General features: G+C 52.0%; 1 protein-coding gene across 7 annotated transcripts in view; it reads right to left on the bottom strand.

Moving 5' to 3' along the window:
- CUX1 (cut like homeobox 1) overlaps positions 1–23,285 on the bottom strand; it is a 354,242-nt gene that overhangs the window by 176,313 nt on the left and 154,644 nt on the right. For all 7 annotated transcript variants that reach the window (XM_059155149.1, XM_059155150.1, XM_059155147.1 and 4 more), the window contains exon 3: positions 13,826–13,873. In XM_059155149.1, coding sequence (XP_059011132.1) covers positions 13,826–13,873 — 48 coding nt within the window. The remainder of the gene's footprint in view (positions 1–13,825; positions 13,874–23,285) is intronic.

The raw sequence follows: 23,285 nt of genomic DNA, 5'->3' as shown, positions 1-23,285 counted from the left end.
TGGGGAGTATGGCTCTGTCCCAGGTAGGTGCCAGGTCCTTCCCTCGACAGCCCCAGGAAAGAATCCTTTCCCTCATGCGCGCTGACCTTAGGCTGCCAGGTGTCTCTCTTGTTATGCTGGAAGGCAAAGCAGAAGTCTCACGGGTCTCCCCATCTTCTACTCTGGAGGCAATTTTAAGACCCTTCTCAAGTCTTCTAGAATAAGCACTGGCTTTAGAGCCAGGCAGTGGCGTGCACGTCTCAGCTCTAAGGCTGGCAAGCTGGATGGCTGCGAGTAAGTTACTTGACTTCTCTGGGCTCACTTCTTCCTCTCTAGGGAAATTACCAGAAAGCCCTCAGGGCTGCGCTGTTACGCAGACGAAGTCAGATAATGTACGTGAAGGCTTCCAGCACTTAGCTGGAGCCGAGGAGATGTTTTCCTTCCTCTCCCCAAGGGCAGCACTCAGAGTCGGCATGTTTTAGCAGAACCTGCTCTCCAGGTTAGTCTCCTTTCCCACTAGAGGGCTCAGCCGCGAGCTCCCCCGTGGGTCCCACCGGACTCTTACCCCCTTCTCCTGCCTCTTGGTCTTCACGATGACAGGGGCTGGGGCCCGGGAACAGCCCCAAGCAGTGGCAGAACAAGACAGTCCCTGGGTGAGGTGGGAAGCTGAGGGGGGTCACGGGCCCACCCGGCCAGGTTGACTCTTTCTGGCTGGCAATGTGGAAGGCTCTGGAAGTTGTAGTTAGATGAAACGCTGGTCATGCCCCCCTCCATGGCAGTGAGTGGAATGAGTTTCTGACCCATCCATTCTGGGTTCTAACCTGCAACCCTGTTTGTGCCACGTGCGACTCTGAGGCTCGTCTGGGCAGGTGGCTGGCTACCAAGCATGTGGCTCAAAGTCATGGCAGGGGTGGGCTCCTGTAGTCTGGGATCTGTGGCACCTGCTGGAGGGGGTGAGTATTTAGTGATGAGAGGGAGGCTCCAGGGAACCACAGATCCCAGGACAGGTAGGACTGAGCGACAGCGAGAGGAGAGGAGTTAAGAGCACGGAGTGCAGGGGTAGGTGGCGGGGTGGTGGGGGGGCGGGGTAGGGCACAAGACCTTACCTCCGGGCAGGGCACCCACCCTGCTCCTCAAGCTCACAGCTACCCGCCCACTGGGTCACTCTGGCGGGCGATAATGTCACCAGCACAGAGTGTGGGTAAGGCTATCAGAGATCAAGGAAACGGGAACTTCGAGATGTAAAACGCTTTGCAAGTAACTGCCAGCAAAGAGTAGCAGAGCGGTCTGAAATAGGGGAAATAGGCCGGGCGAGAGACGGAACGCAGGTGACTCCACATGCGGGCAACGAACTCGGCTGAGCTCTGGGCTGTGATCAAACTGTGTCCCCGAGCTCCCTCCCACGGCCACGCGCACATGTCCTCGGGCCCCCCCTTTGACCATCTGCTCCGTGGTATCAGTTTCACGTAAGGAATTACTGCATTAACCTGATGGAACATAAATAAAACCTAATTAACGTCCAGACCGAGTTTCTCCAAGGGAAGAGAGATCTGCAGAAAATAAAATAGCCTAATAATTTAAATTCCACTGTATTCGAATAAATGCCACATGACTATTACAAGTTGGATTGATTCTAGTCCAGGAAAAAAAACAAAACACAACAAACTGGGAGACAAATAAATACCACTTCCCATCTTCATTCAAATCTATTCCCCCTAATCCTTCACATTTATCGTATGAGGGCAAAGAGGCACTGAGAGGTCAACGGACTTGGTGAAAGCCAAGGTCACTGGTAAGACAGGCCTCAAACCGAGGCCTTATAACTCTGGGCCCTTAGCTTCATATCGCAACTGCCTCTTGGTCTCACATGATTTCCTGCCAAGTTCTGGGAGTGTGGGCAGACAGAATAGAGCCTTTTTAATGGACAGAGGATGCTTTTGATTTAAACACCGGGGGTGTTAACCCTCCATCCAACCGTCCATCCATCCATCTGTCCATCCAACCATCCATCTACCCACCACCCACCCAAAGTTCACTGAGGGCCTCCTGTGTGCCCAGCACGGTGCCACATGAGGACACAGATCCTGCTCAACTATTAAGCGCCATGGAGGCAGCATGGGAGTTCATTACCTGCAACTACAGACCATAGTCTGGTTCAGGTCCAACCCGGCACACAGGAGTTGTTCAGCAAATACTATCGAATCAAAGAATGAATGAGTCAACACTGTCCTCCAGAAGCTTATGCTCTGGAAAGGGAGCCTGCCCTAGAGAGTGTGGCCTGAGTCAGTGGGACCAGGATCCTCTCCTGGCCTGAACAGCGTGATGAGCAACGAAGGGGGAGGCCTCTGCCGAGGTGACCCCCGCTCAGCTGGTCACAAAACCACTCTGGTGGCTCCAGGACAGGGATGCCCTGACACAGAGCCTGCTTCCCGAGTTACTGCGGAGCGGAGATGCAGGGGGCAAGAACTAGGGCTCCTTTCAGGCACGTGCACGGGTTCCTTTAGTGCGCAGGACCTCGAATTCCTTTCCTGTGACCCTCCAGTCTCTAGAGGCTCCGGTGCTGAGCCAACTCTGCCGACACAGTGTTTGGCTCACTTATTCTAGAACCATCTGACTGTCCCTCTCCATTCCAACTCAGTCCATTTCAATTCTCTCAACGCCTCCCTGGGACCCGCTGCGTGCTGGAAAACCCTCCAAGCCCTCCTTTGGGAGCAGAGTCTGCTGGGGAACCCTGTGAGAGCCCCGACTTTGGGCGGTCTGTCTCGGGGCCTCCGGTAGAGACAAATGAAAGCCGGGCAGGTGGGGGGGGCCCAACCGCACGTGGGTCCGTGCTATAAACCTCCAAGGCCTCCGCCGACGGTTACCGAGAGGATGTTAAAAATAATTATCCACTGAAAATATTAGATTTGCTCTGGATTGTTCATTACATACAATGGCTTAATAGGACTTTTATTGAATAGCTGCAGAGCTCTGGGCCGAAATCAATTTGCCATACACTCGGAATTTTGATGTGTGCTGTTGACTTCCACAACACGGAGCAATTTGTAATAGCTTCGGCCCGCTGTTGTTTCCAAAGCTCTGCTACATCACAAGCATTTATTTCTGACCACAAAATTACATTTATTCAACAGAAAGCAGCTCCGGGTCTTTAAGAGGTTAACTTCTGGAGTGCTTGGCTGCTGGCCAGCCCCCGGCGGAGGAGCGGCGCGGGCGCAGTGGCACACGCGGTGGCGGCCGCGCCGGGCGGGCGGCCGTGATTAATGGGCCGCTGAGTGCGCCCCTCTCCGCGCGCGCACGGCTCGCTCCCCTGCTTCCATAGATCACGGGCTTAGCCTCCGCATATCTGACTGAAATTGAATTTGGCTTCTCTCTCAACCGTTCATTTCCTATGTTAGGCAAGGTTATATCCTTTTCTGCATGAGCAGAACCAAACTAGCTGCAGCTACAGAGGGGAGAATGTGTTTTCAATTAGGAAGCTGGCCTGCACGCGCAACCGCAGCCCCGCCGCTGCCCTAATGGAGCCGTCATGGAAGGAGCCTCCAGGAAGACACCGCACGGCGCCGGGCCCTCGGACAGCACTGCGAGGTAATTAAAGCACGGTCACCGTCACCATCGCGGCCACTGCAAATGCCACTGGCATCCCCTCAAGTAGCACACAAGTGAAAAGTTCTGAGCATCTGCAGGTGGCTGTGATGCTATGTGGGCTGAGAAGCAAGACCCCTCCTGCCCCCCCCCCCCCACCTCCCAGAAAGGGGTCAGGAGAGCAGGAGAGGCTGGGGTCCTCGTGAAGCCCGGTCTGCTCCAAACTCGCCTGTCGGGGACACTGGGTCCCGACTCACAGATGGCCCCGGAGCCCCTGCGAGGAGAAGCAGCCTCGACTGTCCTTGTGGGTCCCCAGGAGCCTCGCGGGGGGTCTCGCCCAGAGCCCCCGCTGAGTACTTATTAATTGGGGAGGACATAAGAGGGTGAGGCGTCGAGCAGAGGAGGGCGTGCTGAGCCGGCGCCGGAAGGCAAGGAGAGGGTATGAGGTCAAAGGGAAAAGGGAACTACTCGGCCTGAGATGGGTCTTCAAGGATGGAAATGGTTCTTCCGGGTCAGGGAGAGCAGAAGGTTCTGAAGATGGAGGCCATGGCTTTACGAGAAGGTCAGAGGCAGGAAACCACAGGGCATGTCTGGGGACAGGACACAGACCAGTCTGGCGGGAGCAGAAGCCAAGGACCGAAAGCCGGGACACAGCTTTAAAGCTCCATCAGGGCGCACCCCACCTGCCCGTGCAGGGAGGCCAGCCCCGTGGTTCCTGCCGGCGGCTGTGCACGAGCCTCAGTGGGGACTTTGTCCAGTTCCAGCTGCTCGGCCCGGGCCCGGGCAGCTGAGTTTCTGGGAACACAAGGGTGATTCTCAGGCAGCCCGTCGGTCCCTCTGAGGACGGGCTCGGGGAACCAGCCGTCTGGCCTAACCCTGTGTGACACCAGCCTGTCCACAACACTCTGCGCAGCACTCGCTGGGTGCGGGCATGACGAGGCCTTGCAGAAAAATGGGTGAGAGGGGACCACACTCCTGATAGGCTGTCCTGTGCCTGTTTGAATGCTCCCACTGACAGGAAACTCACTCCCTTCCATGAGCCCTCGCTCTGTTTCTCAGTGGCTCCAACTGCTGACGAATGCCCTCTTCTGTTCTGCTGATGACGGTCAACCCAAGTATCTGTCCACTGAGTCATACCGTTCCTAAGAGCTACGGGGCTCCCTGCCACCTCTCTCGCTCACCCGCTCGTTTCACAGAAGAGCAAAGTCGGACGGGAAGGAGGCCCGGGAGCTGCCTGAGGTCACAGGAGTGAGCGGCAGCTCCTGGGCTGACTCCCAGGTCCTTCCAACTCCTGTGACACGTCCTCCGGAGTAAAGCGCTCGGAAGCTCCAGCTTTATTTAGACGTGGCCTTTAGATCTGAGCGCTGAGATTCGTTACTGATACGGCTACTGGACGTCCTCGCAACTTGGGGCAACTTTTAACAAAGTCATAGACCATTTACCCACTATGAATTCGCTTCATCTATTCCTAGATTAAAATCTGTCAAACGGCCCTGCAAGTAGGCACAGGGCCTCGGTCTGCCCCGGCCTTCCCTCCGGCGCCCGGTCCCCCAGAGCGCTGCCCCCGCTCAGCCCGCTCTGCCGGATGCTCCTTCGCCAGCCCGGAGCCTGCCCGGTCCTTCTCGCCTCTCCGGGCTCACTCCCCGCGCCACCTCCCAGGAGAGACCCGCTCTACCTGCCTGCCTGTCTGAATCCCTTCACAGTACGCGTCCCGTCTGACGAGACTCTCTGTCTCTGTTACGCTTCCCTGCGTGACAACAAAGGCTTCAAGGCAGCAGGGGCTTGGCTGCAGTGCCCAGAGTTCGAGCCTCAGCTCCTGCTTGGCCCAGGGCGGTGTGCGGTCAGAGGGCTTCCCTGAATGAGAGAAGGAACGGTAACCAGAGAGGAAAACCCAGCACCAGAGGCGAGGCGGGGTTTCACGCGGCCTGGCGTCGGCTCAGAGCCCTGCTGGCGTGTGGACCTTCAGGACTGAGGCAGGTTCCAAGGGACGATCTGGTCCCTTGTGCGGGCCAGGGGCCAGGGGACTCGGACAGGAAGCTGCCTGCCATTGGTGGGGGGAGGGGGCGGGGAGTCGGCTCCTCCGGGGGGCACAGATCAGTCTGTAGTGACGTGTGCCTGCCCCCTGTTACGGAGATTTGTGCCCACAGAGGACAAGGCGTGCAGGGCAGCATCTACAGGGGAAGGGCTGGTCGGAAGAGGAGGGGAGCCTCAGAACACGTGCAAAGCTGTCTGCACAAGATGAGCACCCATTGTTTTTATCCGCGACCGGGGAGGGGCGCTAAGACGATGGAGGGCGGAAGGTGTCACTTCCCTGTTCCCCGCACAGTACTGGAGGCACCGGCGTGGGTCGCAGTCCTGCCACGATCACCCAGGTGCCTCTGGGTCGCTCCTTCCCTCTCCGGGCACAGCTTCCTCATCTGTGAAATAAGGATGCTGCTTCCCCCACAGTCCATCCAGTGGACGCCTACTGCATGCGCACGGGGGCCAGGGGTGGGTACACAGAGGCCGTGCAGACCTAAAGAGTCCAGAGAGAGTGGGTGGGCACAACCGAACCCACAAAGACCAGGACAACAGCACTCGGGCCAAAGGAGACGGTACTACAAGAGAAACACGAAGGGCCCTTGGTGTGGGCAGGCAGAGGCAGCTCCGGAGGGCAGGACGGCTGCAGCGAGCACCAAGAAAGGAGGAGAAGGGGGTCGGACAGGGGGTGGGCTGCAGCCAGGCCGGGAACCCTGAAGGCTGAGGTCAGGGTTCTGTGCCTGCCTCAAGGGCGCGGGAGCCACGGAAGCGCAGTGCTCCTGCTCCCGGCAGACGCGCAGGGCAGGAGCTGGAACGCAGAGGAGGCCCGGTTCGGGAATGACTCACTACGGTGGCCTCGGTGACACATGACAGCTTTGGACAGGCTGTGGATGGCAGGGAGGGAAAGATGCGGGCAGACGAGGGCGCTGGGAGGAAGGATGGAGGAGAGCGGGGCGGACGGGCGAGCAGGCGTCCTAGATAACCGCTGAGGCTGCCGGGCGCATCGCAGGGCCGTTCCTGAGCAGGGAGGGGAGGCAGCAGGAGACCCCAGCAGGGACGGAAGCTGGAGATGGCATGGTTGAGGGCTCAGAGTCCTCTCCCACGGGTCACCCGAGCTGTACTATGCGAGAAGGCAGTCTCATGTGAGTCTGGAACTCAAAGGAGACAGTTGGAGCCAGACACCTGAGTTTCCAGAGACGGGTCCCGGGAGATGACCGCCCAGCGTGCCGTCGCTCAGAGGGCTGGGAGCCAAGGAGCTGCCCAGGAAGACTGAAAATCAATACCCAGAGAAGTGGATGGAAAGCCAGGAGGGCTTACTATTGGGGGATGTCGAAAGTCAGGACCGGCACGGAGAGGAGCCGTCGGGCGGCCTGAACGCCCCTGACTTGAGAGAGCCAAGGACGATGAGGGTCAAGGGTAAGGGGACAGACGCCAGACGGGGGTGGCTGAAGAGTCAAGGGGACACATAAGAGTGGAGACAGCTCTCGGGAGAAGCCCGGCCCAGAGGGCTGGGGGATAAGGCAGGCACCTGTCCACTCACTCTGTGTCACGAGGGAACATATTAGCGCTTACAAAATGCAGATGAGCAGCGATCGAAGACCCAGGACGGGGGTCCCTGCTGGGCTCTGGTTCCTCAGAAAGCCAGAGAGGAAGGGGCAGCGCCTTCCCAGTGTCGTGAGGACGGGGTGGGCTTATGCTCGGAAAGCACCCAGCACAGCACGTGGACTCGCTTCGCATGCCACGAATGCCATTTCGGACACTCACACAGCCCCGCCACAGCCCCATGCACGGCCTCACCGGAAGCATCCACTCGCCTGGAGATTAAAATTTATTTTATTTCATACGTGAAATGCAAAGAGAGGGGAGAATGCCAAAATACGATCCCGAAGCTACTGCCTCCTAAGCCTGCGTCTTCCTTTTTGAAAAAGGTCGTTCGTGCTTACTAAAGAGTATATAAAGTATACAACAACAACAACAACAACAAAAATCCACCAACAAAAAAACCCGAGCACCTGTGAGTAGGAACACCGTCATGACCTTTGAAGCCTCCTTGGGCCTAGCTAGGATAACCTGTATTCTGAATTTCCCACTTAACCTTTTCTTTATGGGTTTATTACATAATAAAAATATATGCCTAGACAATGTCAGCTCAGTAGTGCCTGTTTTCTTGTCATTCATTCTCCCTTGCCAGGACGTTCTCTGCCTAGTCTTTCCACTGCTGATGAAAACGCGTTGTTTCCGCCTGCTCGCGAGTTTCAGACACTCCTGCCCTGGCTTCCCGGGGCCCATGTTTCAGCTTAGTTAGAATTTACACTCAGGAGTGGAAGCATGGGGTCAAGGTGTGTGCGCTTTCGTAGCCCCAGTATCTGTCGCCAGACTGGTTTTCACAACAGTTACACAATTTCCACTCCTACCTTGGGTTTTGGATTCTAGCCAACCTGGAAGCCAGGAGAAAGCTGTGTTTCACTTATTTTAATTTGCATTTCCCTGATTATGAGGTTGGGCATCTTCTCATGTGTTTATTGACACATTCTGATTTTCTCTGAGGATGCTGTTCGTGGCTTTTGCCCAGTTTCCTACTGGGTTATTTGACTTTTTCTTATGAACAGGTAAAAGCTTTTAATACTTCCTTAATACTAATCCTTCGTTAACTCTGTGTGTGGCAACTGTCTCCTCCTGATTTGTGACAGGGCCAGGGATCCCCCATAAGAGATCTGTTTACAGTTGGGCTGGTCCTACCAGCACGATTTGCATCAGAGACATTTGGTCTTTATTATGAAAAAGATTCAGATGAGTTTAGATTATCCAACAGATCAACTGTCTTGAGAAAGGTGAGCCTTTTCCTAATATACACAAAGGTAAAACTGCGCAGGCAGTGCCCCAGGCTTACTCTGCCACCTTCTGTAGGCCGTCTTTCTGTAATTAAGTAAATAAAGCTTTTGCTTAAAACTTTTAATGCAGTTAAAGTGTAACAGTTCCTTCCCTTATGGTTTCCAAGAAATCCTATGCAACCCGAAGTCATCATATGCTATATTTTCTTCTGCAAGGTTTAAAGTTTTGCCTTGAGTCTTCATTTGTGATTTGTGTCTGCATATGGTGTGAGGTATGGATCCAATCTAATTCCATAAGGATAACCAATTATCAGAGGACCATTGATTGAAAAATCCGCCCTTTCCTCACTGATCTATAGTCCTGTTTTTGCAACACTCATGGCTTTTCTACATGCACTGGTCGGTGCCTGACTTCTTTATGATGTACCATCAGGGTATCTGTCTATCCCGGAGCCAATCACTGGTAGCCTTCCATCACGTGGCACGGAAAACCCCCACCTTGTTCTTATTTCAAGCTACCTTCACCACTACTGAGCCCACCTGCTCTCGCTGATCACTTCTGGAATCAATTTTTCAAAAGTTTTGTGAAAAATTCTGTTGGAATGTGGACTGGAATTCCAATGACTCCCTCTAATCAATTTGGAGGAAATTGATTATTATTAATAATAGTGAGAATTTCTATCCTTGCATACCTTCTGTCCCTCTACTTAAGTCCCCCCTTAATACCTTTCAGTATAAATGATCCACTTTTCTCCAGAAAGAGTTCCTATGCTTTATTTTATTTATTTCTAGGTATCCTTTATTTTTTGTCGCTAACTCTAGCTGTATTCTTTTCAGTTTTCTGTCAGTGTAGAAGTATGTAATTACTTCTGTATATTGATTTTGTATCTAGCAACCTTGTTAAATAATTGAGGGCTTCTTTGAAAAATGATAGTTTTGTTTCTTCTGTGATAATACTCGATCTTTTTCTTGTCTTCTGCAGTAGTTGAAACTTCTAGTACAATGTCGAGTAAAAGCAGCAATAGTATACTTACTTGTCTTGCTCCTGGTTTCTAAGGGAATATTTTTGATGTTATTGGGTATAATGATTTGTTGTAAGTCTTTCGTAAATACTTTCCCCCAGTTAAAGACGTTCCCCTCTATATCATATGGCTGGTCGGTTTTTTTGTTTTTGTTTATCATGAATGGATGCTGAATTTTATCAGATTCTTTTCCTCTATTAAGATAATTTCTCCCTTTAATCTGCTAAGGATATTAATGTGCATTAGTAAATTTTTCTAATGTTAAACCAAACAGCATTCTTGGGATACACGGAACTTGACAGATTCCTTACTAACACCCCTTTGGGGACTTTTGCGTATCTATTCACAAATACGATGGACTTTGAATTTTCTTTTCTTGTGCTATCCTTGTCTGGTTTTGGTACCCAGGTTACACTAACTTTGCAAAAGGAGGTTAAGAATATTCTTTCTTTTTCTATTTCCTAAAGGAGTCTGCACAAGAGCAGAACTTCTCTGTTTCGTGAATGACTGATAGGATTCTCCTGAAAACCGTCCCTACCTGATGGAAACGTTTCCGCGACAGTTAACAAGGCTACTCAGGGTTTCCATTTCTTTTTTAATCAGCTTTGGAACATTCTAGTATTCCAAAAATGTGTCTGTTCTGTTTAGGTCTTAAAATTTTTTGGCATGAAATTGACCATAATATTCCCTTACTGTTTTTTTAAAAATCTCTGATGTGGCTGTAAAGTTATCCTGTTACCATCACTAACCTTTTCTTTTCTGATTAGGAAGTCTCGTCAAAGAACCAATTTCTGAGCTATTTCTCTCTTGGGTCTTTTTTTTTTTTTTAAATTCTTATATACTTTTATTATTATTTGTATTTATTCTTTCCTTCTTCCTGTTCTCTTTGAGCTTATTCTGTTGTAATTCTCTAACTTTTTAAGCTGGATGCTCACAGGTTTTCAGTCTTTCATTTCCTCCCCGATATAAGCATCTATTTCTTTTTTTTTTTTTTTTTTTTTTTTTAAAGATTTTATTTATTTTTATCTGACAGAGAGAGAGATCGCAAGTAGGCAGAGAGGCAGGCAGAGACAGAGGGGGAAGCAGGCTCCCTGCTGAGCAGAGAGCCCGATGCGGGGCTCGATCCCAGGACCCTGGGATCATGACCTGAGCCGAAGGCAGCGGCCTAACCCACTGAGCCACCCAGGCGCCCCTATCTAAGTTATTTCTTAAGAGGATTTTCCTCTCTGAGAACACTTGTCTTAAGCACCTAGCTCCCCTACAGCCAAGAGGAGGAGGACCCAAACTAACTCCTTCCCCCCTCAAGCTTTTTTTTTTTTTTAAGATTTTACGTATTTATTTGACAGAGAGAGATCACAAGTAGGCAGAGAGGCAGGCAGAGAGAGAGAAGGAAGCAACCTCCCTGCTGAGCAGAGAGCCCGATGCAGGACCCTGGGATCACGACCTGAGCCAAAGGCAGAGGCTTTAACCCAGGCCCTCCCCCCCACCAACCTTTCATACCAGGAACCATTGTCGGGGGGAGAAGCAAGGAGAGGCAGAGACAATTTCCACGAGTTAGCACTTTCCCAGAGTGTGTTACTTCACTGAAGGGACTGTCTGAATCGCCGGACTAAAACAAGTCTTAAACTGGATTGACTGCTGAGGTGGCCCCTTCTCCCTCACTGATCAGTTGGCCGGGCTTGTGAAACAGGCAAACTTAGGTATGGCCACCAATCAGTCAATGCTTCAAACAAATACAGGCATTCGCTACTTTCTCTTAAAGCTATTTCCTGAGCAGATGTGCTTGGTGCCCCTTTCTCCTCATGAGCCTGAAGAAAGGGGGGAGGCCAAAATGCTACCTCCGGAGGCCCTCACTGCTGAATCACTTATTCCCATGACGGTACAACACACTGCAAACACGCCCTCCTGCAGGAACTCTGAAATTCTATGTGAATTTCTCGCTGTCTGAAAAAGATACCTTCTTCTTTGTTTTGTTTTTTCTTTTCAGGATCTCAAATAGTGAAGTTGTCTATATAGATTCCAAGGCAAAGAACACATTTTCACAATGCCATACCTTGTTCTGGGGGAACGCAAGCACTTTGGGATAAATTCAAAGATTATAGCCAATAAATTCAGCAGGCACTGACGAAGGATACAAGAGTGATCCTCTGATTAGAGAAGGCAGCGTTTTAGAAAAACGAGCTGAATGGATCCTGACCCATCAAAGCACCGAGACACGCTGGCTTCTGGCCTTACTCATCAGAAAACCGACCCTGTCACGTGGTACCCGTCTGCAGCTGCCCTCTGCGATGAACGTTCCTTCTTCAGAAAAAAGGCGGAGTTGGCCCTTTCTACTTAAATTAGCTTACTAGAAAGCACAAATTATTTAATATAAACAGAGCAATTAGCAATGGTAAATATTAGCAGTGCTATAAAAATATTTATTTTTCAAATCACCTTTGTTAAAAAAAAAAAAAAGGGAATTAAAAAATCTGGATGTCTCCTGGGCATTTTGAATTTAATATATCTGGAAGCACACCCACTACCTCATTCGGAATGTGGGGTAATCTATAACAGAAGTGGGTTACATTCTTACGAGTGAGAGGGTGTGAAGACTGTTTTATACTGGAGGAAAATATGTATGTAATATAATGTAGTATGAACGTGTGTGGGAGGGTGAGGGAGTAGATGTATATAAATACGTATACACCCATGCCTGAAGTACAACACGTGAACTTGGTTGAACCCCAGTTCAGGGGCAGGGCAGTTATAAAAAACATTTGGGGAGTGACTAGGGAAGACGGATTTGGGATGGAATTTTAGCTACCGCGGAATGACTGCTGCTTTCCTAGGTGGGATACTCGGGCTGACGTGGTAATATTGGGGAACAGCCTGACTTTTCGGAGACGCACGCGTGCATGTGTTTAGGGGTACGGAGCCGGGCTATCCGCATGTGCTTTCAAATGCTGAGCAAAAGGGCAGCGGGAGCAAACGTGGCGAAATGCTCGTGTGCGGTTGAGTAGGGATAAAGGGGGTATGCATGTTCACTCGACTAGTTCTTTCTCCTTTTATGCAGCTTGGCAATTTTTCCAACAGAATGAAAAACAAGCAAAAACCCAAACCGGCACACTGGGCTATTTCGGGGGCAGAAACACTAAGCCACCGGGCCTCACAGAGCTGCTGAACGGGTAAAAGAAGAGATGGGATCAATGCGGGCAGGTGTAAGGTGACAGTGGCCCTCGGAAAACCAGGGTTCGGAGACGCATTTGTGAGGAAAGGCAATTCATGTCCTTCCAGCCCTGGGACAGTGATACCCCCGGGCCTGCCGGGGCTGAGCTCGGGAGGGCTTCCTGCGGCAGGGGGCGGTGAACAGAAGGGCCTTCTATGGTGTCCCTCCCGACACCTGCGGCGGCGCCCAAGGTCCCTGCTCCTTCCTGCACAGCAGGCCTTGCCCTCTGCTGTCACCTGCTCCCTGGAGACTCTGCCCGACGGCAGCCCCGATCCCTGCGTCTGGAGCTCCGGGCCCAGGATGCTGGCGTCCTCACAGCGTGTCCCAGAAGCCCTCTAGAAGCTGCCGTCTCACTACCTCAAACCCTGCCTCCTCCCCGCGTGCTCCGAAAATGCAATTCTCAAGATGCTACCGATGGGGGTTCTCCCGAGGGCCCCGAGAAAGGCTTGTTCTCATCACCACTGCCGTCGGTCCCACGGCGGGAGCAGAGAGCCGGGGACGGCCACCTCCACGACAGTAACGACATGGCTGGTTTTCTGAAGTTCCTCGAGTCTCCAAAGAAGGCAGGGGGGGAGCAGGAGCATCACCCACCGCAAGGGCCCCCATCTGCGGGGGCTGCCCGACCTCGTGTCAGACGGCGCGGTCCTTCTCTGGAAGGCCTCGGGGGACAGCTCTCCCTTCCACCGAGCCCAGGCTCGCTCCTCGGGGCTGCCTGTTGCTCTTTGTTTCCAGCCTCGAGCCAGTGAACTCCCTCCTTCCCCGGCAGCTGGGCGGGAAAGCACCAGGTCGCCCCCCCTTCATGCTTCCCGCATGGGAGGGCATCCCGGGGGCAGCGGCCCCGGGCCTGTGAGGCTGGGGAGGCCCGCGGGCTCCTGAAGCCTGCAGCGTGGACACACCCCGTCCTCTGGGTGAGGCACAAGCACGCAGGCCGCTTGGCCCCGAGTCACCCACATCCCCCCACACTTCAGCTTCGGTTCCGCTCTCCACGCGGGTCTTAACTGAGGACCCGGCGGAAACATCACACCAGGAGGCACAAAACCCACATGACATTGAGTTAGTGCAGCTGGGAAGGGTCCATCTGGGCGAGCACCTTCTGTCAACGGCATTTATTTAATGAGAATAAAAAGCAAACGCAATGAGCTAGGAGGGGTGGCTCAGGATGTGAAGCGAACAGAGACGCTTACCTCGCCCTGGAAGCTCTTCAGCAGCGGCGCTACGTGCTTGCGCAAATCCTGGAGCAGGAGCGGTGGGTCAGCAAACGGCCGTGGCAGAAGGAAAGAGAAGGGAAACATTCGTTAAGGCTTCCTAGAAACAGCTTTGAATTCAGCGACAATCCCCGTCAGACAAAGCCATCCTGGTGCCCTCCCCTGCCTGTTTCCTTCACTCGGACAACATAAATCCCGCCGCTGGCGCTCCGTAATGTCAGTGAACTTCCTGGGGAAGGAGACCACTAGGGCCCCTTCTAGCCGAGTCCCAGCTCTACCAGTCTTGCTCTGAATGGGCGAGGGGCTTGAGCGTTGGCTAGTGTCCGTTGCAGACCACCTGCTTAGTAGAAAATCGAGCTTTTCTAGCGTACATTTGACTCATGTGTATCTGAAAAGGATCCGGGACCAGCATCCTGCATTTTAGCTCTGTCTTTTGAGCGCTGTTACTGGGGGTTATGTCTATTTTGGATCCGTGTCTGATCCGCTCAATGGACAGTTTCATCCCAAGCCCTCAGTACCCCTATCCTGACAATGGGACACCCCAGAGGAACGTCTGTATGATCTCCTCGAGCATATTTTTTTCAAATGAAGTGACTGATGCACCACGTAGTGATTATAGATAATAAGACTGTATTATAGACTTCAAAGCTGCAGAGAGACGAGATCTTAACTGTTCTCAACACAAAAGAGGAACGACAATGATGTAGTGTGATAAAGGCGTTAGCTAGCACGACGCCAGTGGCAATGCCGCCATATGGAAAAGCGCCGAACCGACCCATCTTCCCCTCCACCTTACACAACATCGCGTGGCAACTGTAGCGCCACGAAAAAAGAATGAAGTAACTGAGAATGTGTGCTTTGAAGACTCTGAAATATACTCAAATAACGCAACTTCTCCTTCATCGAGAATGAGAGCAGACGAGGTATCTACAGAGCAGATCGGCTTTAGTAAGCCTGGCCCAAGGCCAGGCATCTACCTAGTTTCAGGTCCCAGAGCTGACGCACATGCCGACTGGTGGTAAGTGCTGGTAAATGCTGGACATGGGCCAATCAACCCATAACGCAGGAAGGAGGTAACGTATTATTTCAGGATAAGAGCCCAGGTGCCACAGGGAGAGCAGACAGGAAGGGTAATAAACCCAGATGAAGGAGGCGAGCAGGGCTTTCACAGAGGAAGCAGCATCTGGGCTGCAAAGGCGGACAGGACCTTCTTGGGCCGGTTCTCAGTGTGCCCATCTGCGCGCGCTGCCTCGAGCCCGCCGTCAAATACACAGGTGCTACTGGGCAAATGCAGAGTCTGGACTTGTCTACAGCTCCTGGGTCAGAACTCAGTCCGTACGATGGAAAGAGGCTGGCAGAGCCCTGATTCCGAACTCGGGCCCGGCCGCTCACTCTGGGAGTGCGGGATGCCACTCCACGTCTAGAAGTTCAGCTCCCTGCACTCCAACGTGCGCCAGGGTAACTGTGTCTTCCCCGAAACACAAGCAGCGGGGACAGCACTGCTCCCGGCGTGGAGTAAGTACTTAATAACACGAACCACCTTTACTATTGCAAGTAATAGTAGTCACCACTCAGGGAAAGGCCTTCTAGCACATTTGGAGTCACCCTGAATCCGTCTGAGCGCACAGAAGACAGCCTTCTCTGGAACCAGGATTTCCCAGTCTTGTTTGAAGGTGGATGACGGGGGAACCCCTGCCCCCCACAAAGGGGTGGCGGACAACCCCTCGGCCTCTCCTGCTCCGGACGATGTGATTCTCTAAGCAGACCCCCAAGGTGACCCGTCGTTGTCAGCTCTGCACGCACAGGGGCACGTGGGCACCCGCTTGATCCTCCGCTAAGGGATGAACAGGATTCTGTGTTCCTTCTGCCGAGCACCTAACCCGCCGGCCCTTCTTCCATCCTGAGCTCTGAAACCAGCTCCCGCCCTCACCGAGCTGAGCTGCATTAGGAACAACAGCGGCTCCTGGTGTTTCCTGCTGCTGTGTCTTTGGCGCTTTCCTCCGAACCGGGGCCCTTAACCATTGTGGGTCATGAAGGCTTCTGAGAATCTTCGGGAATCTATTCCCTCCAGCTGTGACTCTGCAAATGATTTTGCAGTGGCCTTCCTGAAGCCTACCCACACGGCCCAGGTTAGGACCCTTCGTTCCAGCCCGTGCTGTCCAAGATGGAGCTAGTGGCTACTTACACTTAAATGTAACTTCATCTATATTTAAACGTAACTTAATTAAACTGAACTTAAAAATCCAGTTCCTTCCATCGAGGAAGCCACATTTTAAATACTTAGCAGCTGCACAAGGCTGGCGGCTACCATGCCAGGCAGCACAGAGCCAGGTTCCCCCAACACCGCTGAGCGATCTCTTAGACAGGCTACATGCTAAGCTCTCTGCCAAACACAGCTAACCCACGCTGCCTTGCACTGTGACCCCGTAGAAGTACTTAATCAAGAAGCATTAACGTTTCCCTTTTAATTACATATTTTCCCGTATGTCGCATTCCTAAGGGTGATACCATTACTTCCCTGGAGAAGGCAGTAAGCTTGTTCCTCCGCTACTTCCTTTTCTATGTTCTTATACCAAGTTCAACGACATAAAAGGCAGTCAAACTCTTTATCAGCCTCTTCCGGAATAAATAAGGCCATCTGTGCTAGACCGCCCCCAAAGGCACCCACGTCCCTCCCTGGACCTGGGGGTCTATGAGGTTAGGGACGGTGCAGACGGGAGAAAGTCAGGGACCCTGAGTTTGGGGAGACGCGCCTGGATGGCCCATGGGAGCAGGCGGCCAGGAAGAGGGCGAGAACAGTCCCTTAGCCCTGTGTCTCTCGGGAGGAGGGAAGATACAATGTACACCTAAAGCTGGTAAACGAGGATCCGGGGATGGAAAGGGGGGGATCACCCTGGATCCCAGTCAAGGTCAATGGTAAAAGCCCATGTCGTAAACACAAAGAATGAGCCACGCTCCTTTGTCAGAAACCCGGGAACATAGGTAATGACGCGGGAGGTCTAACGTGAACAGCCCACTGTGGGTTGGGGACAGCCCAGTCCCCGGCCCTCCTCCTCCGTCCCTGGGGCAATGACAGACAGGTGGGATGAGCCCACTGCACTACTCTCGTCACAAACTGCAAACCCAAGATGATGCATGGGGTTTGCTGTTCGTTTTCCGAAAAGGCTGACTTGGAGGAAGGCGGCTGGTGAACGTGGCACGGCTGCATTCTCCGGTGTTCTCACCAAGCTGCCTGGTGCTCGGGTGCACGTCCCAGTGGGTAAGGAGGAGCTGGGGAACATTCACGAGGCAGTGTTGGCCTAGTCCGTGGCCCGCAAGCTCGGCTTCCACAGATGGGCCGAGTATCGTCCTCTCCGGAGGCCACAAACCGGGGCGCCCGAGTGGCTCAGTCAGTTAGGTGTCTGACTCTTGATTTCGGCTCAGGTCATGGTCTCAGGGTCATGAGATCGAGCCCCGTGTGGAGTTCTACCCTCAGCAGGGAGTCTGCTTGAGGAATCTTTCTGGCTCTCCCTCTGCCCCTCCCCCCGCTTTCTCTCTCACTATCTTGAATAAATAATTTTTTATTTTTTTTTTATTTTTTTTTTTTTTTTTTTTGCCCCCAAAGATGATTTTATTGAGGTATAATTGCCATACAGCACTATATTAGTTTTAGGTATACACCATAATGATTTGATATTTGTATATATTATGAAATAATCACCACAATATATCTTCTTGACATCCATTACCATACATAGTTGCAAATTTCGTGTGTGTGTGTGTGTGTGTGTGTGTGTGTGTGATGAGAACTTTTAAAAAAATTTATTTTTTCAGTGTTTTAAGATTCATTGTTTATGTACCACACCCAGTGCTCCATGCAGTATGTGCCCTCCTTAAGTGATGAGAACTTTTAAGATCTTTTCTGTTAACAACTTTCAAATGTGCAATATGATATTATTAATTGTAGTTACCATGTTGTACTTTACAGCCCCGTGACTTATATATTTTGTACATGGATGAATAATATTCATATATGTATATATAAAATTCCATTGTGTGTGCATATATATATATATGTATATATGTATATATATACACTACATTTTCTTTATCCATTCATTTATGCCATGAAGATGTTGTGCTACATACATTAAATAAATAATTTAAAAAAAAAAAAGATTTTATTTATTTGACAGAGAGAGAGATCACAAGCAGGCAGAGAGGCAGCGGAAGAGAGACAGGAGGAAGCAGGCTCCCTGCCAAGCAGAGAGCCCAATGCGGGGCTTGATCCCAGGATCCCGAGATCATGACCTGAGCCAAAGGCAGAGGCTTAGCACAGAGCCACCCAGAAGCCCCTCAAATAAGTCAATCTTTAAAAAAAAAAAAAAGAGTCCACAAACCCATGTTCATCTACTATGTAAAAATAAGATGTGAACAGTTCGAGGACAGTAACTTCGACGTGATGCTTGTCCACATCGGTGGACCCCATTGGTAGGTACCGTGGCCCCTCCCAGGCCTGGGCTTCGAGAGGGCCCCTTGCTTTCTAGGGAGCTAGGCTGAGCCCCCTGCCCGACCCTCGTATCATCTGCAGGCCTGCCTTGCTGGGTGGAAAGCCTTAAGAGTCCCCTTCCCTGATGGCCCTTGAGCTCTGGAGAGGGGACTCCTAAGGCTTTCCACGTGTCCAGATCTGGAAACTGGGACCTGGAAGCAGCCAGGCCCAATGCCACAGGACGTGCTTCCTCTTCCTTCCAGACTGCGGGCTGCTCGAGGGCAGGGAGTAGGTTTTAGTCCCCCTGCAGAGTCCCAGAGCCGGAAGCCAACCCTGGGCTGGACAATATTTTGCTGCGGAAATCTAGGCACGAGAGGATTTAAACCTTGCGTGGGTCCACCACCCCTTTCCCGGGTGGGTTGATCCCACCTCATGCAGTATGAGGGCAGGGCTGCAGGTGTGGGCCCCCCAGGGGCACCAGGTGCCCTTTGGGGCCCACAGGCTGGTTGGCCCCAACACAAGATTGCTCCCCGGAGACTGAATGTGATGTCAGCCCGTTTCTACAGGAGCACTGATTCCAGTCTCCTGCGGGTCTGAGACGGAGCCTGGTACACTGCAGGACCTCCGAAGACACGGCGTGGGGGCATGAGTGTGTGAGCGGGAAAGAAGCGGCTGAACAACCCCTCAGAGTGCATCACAGACCTGCCGGGGTAAGGCGGCGCCTACATCAGAGCCAGGTCCACGGTCCAAGCCAGCGGCGCCCACCGAAACCCAGGCACCGACCACCTATGCACCTTAAAATTTTCCACAACGAGATGGAAAGAGCAAAAAGAAACTGATGAAATGAATCCATCCAAGATCTTTTCCTTTCCCATATAATCAATGTAAAAATGAATTTAATGTATTATTATTATTTACTTAACTGACAAAGAAGGATACTTCTTTTTCTGGTGTTAAGCCTCTGAAATCTGCCATTTTATAGCTCGGCACATCTCGCTTTGGACTGGCCACGCGTCAGGTGCCTGCCCCAGCCCCCCCGCCCCGCCACCCCATCATCTCATGGAGCAGCTCAGGGCTACGAGAGGCGGCAGGCAGGAATCGGGACTCTCGTGGGAGAGCGGGTTGAGGCTGGCCAGTCCCCCGCTCTCAGCCGATCAGAGGGAAGAACAAGGGATGAGGAGAAGCGGGAGGACCGCCAGGGGAAGGGATGCGCCACAGACATGAGGCGCGACAAAACCGCTGGGTTTAGCAGTCGGAGCTCGTGGTGGCGTCGGGGCGCCCCGAATGGACTGGGGATGGGAAGCAACCTGTGAGGGGCTTAGGCGCTGGCGCTCTGAGCTCCAGAGAGAGATGGGGACGGCGGGGAAGAGGGTCTCAGGCTGAGTGAACGCCAGTTCTCGTGACTGAGTGTGTGACACACAGCAGCCCTGCCAACAGAAGGGACAGACACCCACATTTTACAGCCGAGGAGACGTGAGGCTCAGAAGAGGAAGGAAACTTGTCCAAGGCCTGTGCCACAGCGAGATTCTGTAAAAGAATCAATCACCTCGGCCAGGTGTGGGCACCGGGATGACAGCTGGGGCCACCTGGACAGTGACATGGGGCGGGGCACACACGCATCACTCAGAGGAGTCCTACCATGGGCCCAGACTCAGGGGGGAAATGGTGAACCTGGACAGGGTCGTGGAATGTGAAAGGTGACAGGTTCCAGGCATCTGGGAACCCCATGGGTGACAGAAGAGAGGGCAGGGCATGAGCGCAGGGAGGTCACCCTGCAAAGCAGCGCCTCCTGCTGGGCTTGCCCTCAGTGACCCCGCAGCCCACCAGCCTGGCTCAGGGCCCAGCTCGTGGGAACACCTGCTTGGACAAGTGGAAGAGAGGGTACAGGTGTCCCCGTGTTCTGTCACAGCTCTCCGGGACGGCAGAGGAGCCGAGCCTCCCATCGTGACTGAATTAAGGAAACTCATCTCCACTGTCCCTGTTTGGACCAACCCACTGCACAATTGTTCCCTAGGACGTAGTCACATCTCATGACAAGCTTGCTCAAACAACCTTTTAGATAGACATTTCTAAATTCTTTTTTAAAAGATTTATTTATTTGAGAAAGAGAGAACGAGAGTGCATGCCCCTAGGGCCAGGGAGCAGAGGCAGAGGGAGAAGCAGACTCCCCACAGAGCAGGGAGCCCGACGCGGGGCTCGATCCCAGGACCCTAAGATCCTGACCTGAGCCAAAGGCAGAGACTTAACTGACTAAGCCACCCAAGTGCCCCTCAAATAACCTCTTTAGACATTAAAGCTGGATGTATGTGTTTGTACACACACATATGCGTGTATTTGAAGGGCTTCAGAGGTAAAAAGGGAGTAAATATTCATAATCAGATCGGCAAAGCCGTATGCACGTGTGTACTTCAAGTAAGCAGCTAGAAATCCCCCATTCTAATTTGATTTTTGGCTGTTTGAGAAATTCCTTATCCAATTCTGCCACCTGCGAATATCATCTGCTTTTGTACCAAACTAAGGAGACGGGGCCAGGGTGCTCACTTGTGACCCGGGGCCGTCCACTGCCGTTCGAGAGCCCATGACATGACTTGCTGTCCGCACAGCACCACAAAGGGCAGACAGAGCCACGCTGGCCACCACATGCATCTGCGTGCCCTTCTCTGCAACTGTGAACCGAAGAACGTGGGCGCCAGGCCAGTGAAAACCATACTGGCATGAACCACTAATGACGGACTGAGCACAAAGATTTAAAAAAAACAAAAACAAAAACAAAAAACTCTGCAATTTCGGGGTACCCACTAATTACACTGACAGGTTTTGCAGCGCGGTTTTAAATTTACTTTGATTCTGTACCATTCATTGAGCGAAAACAAAAAAACACCTTAACACACAGAAAGTAATGTCCTTGAGATTATTAATATCGATGCCTGTTGGCGAAGCCAGAAGAGCACATTTCAACCTTCTCTCCCTTGAGTGCATTCCAAATAACAAGCCGTGTTTATAGAGAGGCGTTTCTAGGTGAAAAGGATTTTCATTGTTCTCCAAACCACTGATTCACAATTCACTTCTGAGATCAGAAAATTGAACGGCAAAATGCAACCGAGGAATTTTCTGTGTAATGATGACTCCTGGAGAAAATCGTGCTGATTTAGAAGCCAAAAGCAAACCAAAACAAAACAGAAGCACCACGTGGTGTTCAGATGCACCTGTTAGGCCGACACCCCCCAAACACAGCCCCTGGCCGCGCACGGGGTGAATCTTTGGCTTTCTGCCCATTCTGGACATTTGGGTGGTCTCCCAGGAAGGTTCTGTCCCCACCGTGGAGCCTGGTGTTCCCTGTACCAGGGAATCTCTCCCATTCTGCCGGCTGGGCATGTCACAGAACCCCGTGCCCCCGATATCGAACTGGTGGCCACCGAGGTCCACGTCTGCGGGGAAGAAGGGAGCCCAGGGCACGGCTGCTTAGGCTTGGAAGGACAAGCAGGTGAAGGGAGATGGCTTGGCTGTCACGTGTCAACAGAGGAAGGCGGTGAATCACAACATCTTCAATCACAAAATGGTTCCTGTTTTCCGAATATTCTATTCTAGACTTCTCAGGCTATTTTACTAAATTTTATAATGTTCCTTTCACTTCTGCTCCACGGTAAGTCACATGCGTTTCTGTGAAATGACATTTAAGGCTCACAACTGTCTGACGGCGTCTCTCAGAGGTGTCTCGTTCCCTCTGGTGGCAGCCCAGGGATGGGTCCTGTCTTCTCTGGGGACAATCTGGCCTTTCCAGGAGCACTGGGCAGGGGGTACAGGGGAGGGAGGGCAGTAGAGAGGCTGGTTGACGTCACCTCTGAGCGGCTCAATCAGGACTCTCACAGGGCTGCCCAGAGCCCTGGTCCCGGGGTGGGCGCAGAAACCTCAGGGACCCAGCCCAGTGCCAATGACAGCGGTGCCACCCCTTCAGCGACCTTCAGGTTCCAATCAGGGCCAGCCTCCTCTCCCCCCTCCTCTGTCTCAGCTCCCTTTTTGCTCGCTGTGTTCGGGTGGTGAAGGCTGGATTGCGTATTAACCCTCCACAGAGGCGAGGCTCAAAAACAGGAGTCTGGCTCGCACGGAAAACTCTAGAATGCTTATGTGTTGGGTGATTGCAAGTTCCAGGTCCACCCAGGGCTATAAAAGGGGGGGGGGCTCCAAATGAGTTCACTAACCCCTTGTTTCTCCCTCACTACTCACGCCTCAAAGTAAGACGACTCTGACTTGGAAAGGTTTTTGGTCTATATTCAAAGGCAGCCCCTGTGTAATACGGCATTTCATTAAATGTGGTATCACCTGTGAGATGTACCACTAGTCTATGCTACACTTTTTTTTTTTTTTAAGTAGGCTCCATGCCCAACATGGGGTTTAAGCTCTCAACCCTGAGATAAAGAGTGTTTCACTGACAGAGCCAGCCAGATGCCCCTATTTTGGGCTACACTAAGGAAAGGGTGCTGCTTCTTAACCTGGGGTGTCACTGACCTCCCTCCTCACCCTGCTTCTGAAGATGGCAGGACATGTCCAGTGTAGGCATTATAATCGATAAATACAGCTGCCAACGCACGGACGTTAGAACAATAGCCCCTGAGTGGTTTTTGTTTCGAAACTACGGTGGCCTATATTTTGGGTGTGGTGGCTATGTTTTTCAAAAGGTTCCCTGTCTCTCAGAGATCTGTCCTAAAATGTTTATGGATAAAATATGGTTTTTGCTTCAAAATAATTAAACAGGGAAGGGGTGACGGGCGAGAAGAAGGGAGGCATGCGTTGGCGGGCCGGTGGCAGTCACAGATGGACCGCGACACGCGGGGCTTCGCAGTAATCTGCACCCTATCGTGTGTCTGTTGGAAACAGAAAATGTTTTTCAAACACTGGATTTCACTCTGAAACACACGAAAGCCTTCCGCTGACTGATCACAGGGAATGGGCAGAGAAAGAATTAAGACGTCA

Source organism: Mustela lutreola, chromosome 17 (assembly GCF_030435805.1).
Source record: "Mustela lutreola isolate mMusLut2 chromosome 17, mMusLut2.pri, whole genome shotgun sequence".
Lineage (NCBI taxonomy): Eukaryota > Metazoa > Chordata > Mammalia > Carnivora > Mustelidae > Mustela > Mustela lutreola.
Note: the sequence above shows the minus strand (reverse complement) of the source record. Positions and strands in the feature narration are given on the sequence as shown.